Consider the following 4,154-nt stretch of genomic DNA (forward strand, 5'->3'; position numbering starts at 1 on the left):
CCTCGGACCCCACCCCCATATCCCCAGGCAGGCCGGGAGAGCGTGGGGTTCGAGCACGAGGGCCGGCCAGGTTAACGTCCGCCTCCCGTGCCGCGGCCCCCACACGCGTCCCACTCGATTGCCCACTTGTGCCCCGGGCTCCCGGACGCTGGGAGCCCCCCGTTAGCCCGGCCTGCCAGCCCTCCAGTTTCCCCAGTATCTTCCCTGGGCTCAAGTCGCGGGCTCTGCCCCTCACCCCCACCCCACCCCAGCAACAAGAGACCCTATAATAAACAAGTCTTTCCTTGATCCTCCCCTGCCGCGAGCGCCCTCGGGGACCTTGGCAGCTGCAGCCGCCGCGGAGCCCTTCCAGAAAGGGGGCGTGGCCGCGGCTCGGGGTTCGGCCGGGAGCGTTCTAGGGCTCCGGGGGGCGGGGCCAGGCTGCTGTCACCGGGCAGGAGAGAACGTTGTGAACGTGCGCCGGGAGCTCATTGGCCGAAGGAGGCCACACTCCCGGGTTGAGATTGGTCCGCCGTGTGGAGAGGGGCGTGGCCTCGCCGCGCTGGCCCTTATAGGTTGCTGGCCGCTGCTGCTAAGGATCGCAGTAGCGCTGGGGGGAGGTGCGGCCTGGTAGGAGCGACAGGTCCGGGCAGCGCTCGGTGGTTGGCACCGGTTCGCGCACCTATTCGAGCGGCAGGACGCACTTGCCTCAGCAGTTCTCACTGACCGCGCTGTAGCTGGTGAGTGTCCCCTTCTGTGTGTGCTCATCTCGGCCTGGGGTGAACGGCATCCTGGAGCTCGCCGCCCTGTGTCCCAACACCCCCCCTCCCCCGACTGACGCTTAAGTCCGTGTCCCTCTTCTTGTCTTTCAGCGGCCTCTGCGCTCCGTCTACCCTGAGCTCATCAACCAACGTCCTGGCGTCCGACCTCGCCATGCCTAGCCTTTGGGACCGCTTCTCTTCGTCATCCTCTTCCTCCTCTTCAGCCTCGTCCCGCACTCCTACTCCAAATCGGCCGCCGCGCTCCGCCTGGGGGTCGACGGCCCGAGATGAGGGGCTTGACCGGTGCGCGAGCCTGGAGAGCTCGGACTGCGAGTCTCTGGACAGCAGCAACAGTGGCTTCGGGCTGGAGGAAGGTGAGCAGTGGGCGGGTACCCGACCGGATCCCCGGAGCTTCGAGGTGGGGGGAGGGGGCAGGGGGCACTGACGACCCCCGTGAAAGAGGTCAAAGCTGTCGCCTTGGCTTCCAAACATCAGGCGGACCCAAATTGACCGAGGCCGGGGGTGGGGGAGGGGTTGTAGTGGAGGATACGAGTGTGGGGTGGAAACTGAGGCACGGAGTGGGTGTGGGGGGGGAGCACTGCTTCCTTATTAAAACAGCACCTCCCCCGCCGCCTTGCACGGCCTGGGCTGTGGCTGTTGTTGTAACTCTGCTGTGCGCTCTCCCTTCCAGACTCCGCGTACCTGGACGGGGTGTCCCTGCCCGACTTGGAGCTGCTCAGCGACCCCGAGGACGAGCACCTGTGCGCCAGCCTGATGCAGCTGCTGCAGGAGAGCCTGTCCCAGGCACGCCTGGGCTCTCGGCGGCCCGCTCGCCTGCTGATGCCCGGTCAGCTGGTGAGCCAGGTGGGCAAGGAACTCCTGCGCCTGGCGTACAGCGAGCCGTGCGGCCTGCGGGGGGCGCTGCTGGACGTCTGCGTGGAGCAGGGCAAGAGCTGCCACAGCGTGGGCCAACTGGCCCTCGACCCCAGCCTGGTGCCCACCTTCCAGCTGACCCTCGTGCTGCGCCTGGACTCTCGCCTCTGGCCTAAGATCCAGGGGCTGTTCTCCGCCAACTCTCCCTTCGTCCCAGGCTTCAGCCAGTCCCTGACGCTGAGCACCGGCTTCCGAGTCATCAAGAAGAAGCTGTACAGCTCCGAGCAGCTACTCATTGAGGAGTGTTGAACTTCAGCCGGACGGGGGCCGCCCTCGGCCCCTGTGGCACGGAGAAGGGAACTTTTGGGGGGCGGAGACCCAGCAGGCCAGGACTGAGGGCCTGGTGCCTGTGTTAGAAAACTGACAAGAGCCGCCTGAGGGGCTGAGGTTGAGATCGGGGACTCTGTTCCCCGAGGAAGCCGGCCCTGGGTTGGGTTGCAGGTGGCTCCCTATTTGGGGCACATGCCTTTAGTACTGTAGCATGAAACAAAGGCTTTGGAGCCACCGGGGCTTCTGGCTGGATGTGTATGTAGCATGTACCTTATTTTTGTTATTACCGATAGTTACAACAGTGGTGTAACGAGCGGGGAGGGCAGCGGGGCTGCCCTGGCCTCGGCCAGGGGTGTGTGCTCAGTGGTAGCCACCCGGAGGCCGGGAAGGTGGCGGAGGTGGTTTGTGTATCGGATGGTCTGAAGGGACCAAGTGTGTTGGTTGTTCTGTATCTTTTGTTGGGGGGACGGGAGCTTCACTACTGACCTGTTGTAGGCAGCAATCTTACAGACGCATGAATGTAAGAGTTAGGAAGGGGTGGGTGTTGGGATCGCTTAAGATCTTTGACACTTGAAGAAAAAAAACACCCAGGAGTTTTCGTCCAACCCATCATCCCCTGCCATGGACTGGGAGAGGAGTTGTGAGGGGATGGGGCCGAGTGGAGCTTGGGGGCTGGGACCCCTTCCCCACAGGGGTGCCCCTGGGTCTTCCATCTAGAACTGTTTACATGAAGATATTCACTGTTCATGAATACACTTGATGTTCAAGTATTAAGTCCTATGCAATATTTTTTACTTTTCTAATAAACATGTTTGTTAAAACGGTTGGGTCTCATCATCCATGCCATGAGATGAAAAGGAAGAGGAATGGGTGTTGAGTGCTTGCGGGTAAGGAAGGGTTTTCATCAGACTCGGGGTCCACCTGTGTGTCCCTTAGCCCTTTCCAGAACTGCCTGCCAGTCTAGTAACAGGTAGACTGTGCCATTCGTGCTAATTACTCTGGCTCACTTGCTTCCCTTGGAGCTGCCAGGGGAATGTCCTGGAAAGCGCCCCAAGGTGAGGGATGAGTCAGACCTCCCTCAGAGCCAGTCTCAGTAGGCCTCCCCACAGGGGCTGTATAAACCTAGGGACTAGCCCTTTAAGGATTAGAAGAGAATTTTTTGTGTGTGTGGGGGGGGGAATACTGATACCAGGGCTTGAACTGAGGCATTACCCCTTCACTTTTTCAGTAAAGGTCAACACTTCTAACTTTTTGCTGGTTAGTTGGACATGAGAATCTCACTGACTTGTCTGCCCTAGGCTGGCTTTAAACAGTGATTCTCAGACTCCTGAGTAGCTAGGATTATAGGCATGAGCTACTGGCATCCAGCTAAAACTTTTTCTTGCTGTGAGGAAAATGAGTCTTGCTGTGAAAAAAAAAATTATAGTATGTTTGCTCCATATCATGGGACTCCTAATTTTGAGCTGTGACATAAGCTAAGAGGAAGGGTGTGAAAAGTTTAGCCCAAGCGTCTCACCAGATAAGGAACCTAAGTACAGAGGGGGCATGACCTGGTCTCTGGGCAAAGGTGTGGCCCAGACTAGAGAAGCAACCTCAACACAAATTGCAGGAGGGCTGCCCAAGGTGACCCTGACTCCCCAAGACTTCCTTATCACAAAAGTTGGTTGGAGAAGCTTCCTTATCAAAAAAGTTGGAGTTGAGCCAGAAGATTGGGATTGGACCTGAAGAAGGCCAAGGTTCTCCCTGCTTTCCACTTCTCTCTTCCACTCCTGGGTCTGTTGATAACAACTGGCATTCTTTTGTTTCCCTGCTGGTCCCTGTTTGTTTGCCCAGGACTGTGAAACAGTGGTTCTTCCAATTGGTTCTGTAGTCAGATTGCTTGAGTCCCTAGTTACAACTGGTTCTCAGCACACTGGTAGCTCACACCAGTAATCCTAGCTATTCAAGAGGCTGAGACCTATGGAGTCTAATTTGAAGCCAACCAGAGCAGACAAATATGTGTGATTCTTATCTCCCATTAGCCAGCAAAAAGCCAGAAGTGGAAATGTGCCTCAAGTGACAGAGCATCAGCTCTGAGTGGGAATAAGTGGGGGCACAAAGCCTTGAGTTCAAACACTTGTATTAGGGAAAGAGAGAGAAAGAACCCACCACAAGACAGGTTTGTCTGATAAATGGAAAGCAATGCCTTAAAAATCTGCACCTTTTTTTTTT

At 57.5% G+C, this 4,154-nt stretch overlaps 1 protein-coding gene across 1 annotated transcript; it reads left to right on the forward strand.

Annotated features, from left to right (window-relative positions):
- The first annotated feature begins 584 nt into the window (after window positions 1–584).
- Ddit4 (DNA damage inducible transcript 4) lies at window positions 585–2,764 on the forward strand. The gene is made up of 3 exons (XM_090346509.1): window positions 585–719; window positions 852–1,114; window positions 1,432–2,764. The coding sequence occupies exons 2-3, from the start codon at window positions 913–915 to the stop codon at window positions 1,920–1,922; spliced, it is 693 nt and encodes a 230-aa protein (XP_090202635.1). The 5' UTR covers window positions 585–719; window positions 852–912; the 3' UTR covers window positions 1,923–2,764.
- Window positions 2,765–4,154: the final 1,390 nt, after the last annotated feature.

Source organism: Megascapheus bottae, chromosome 15, assembly GCF_031878675.1.
Source record: "Megascapheus bottae isolate mThoBot1 chromosome 15, mThoBot2.hap1, whole genome shotgun sequence".
Classification (NCBI taxonomy): Eukaryota; Metazoa; Chordata; class Mammalia; order Rodentia; family Geomyidae; genus Megascapheus; species Megascapheus bottae.

What these genes read in the sequence shown, in the direction of transcription:
- Ddit4 (XM_090346509.1), top strand. Translation starts at nt 913, where the DNA reads ATGCCTAGCCTTTGGGACCGCTTCTCTTCGTCATCCTCTTCCTCCTCT. An exon ending in TGGCTTCGGGCTGGAGGAAG is followed by an intron (nt 1,115 to 1,431) that starts GTGAGCAGTGGG and finishes TCTCCCTTCCAG; the next exon opens with ACTCCGCGTACCTGGACGGG.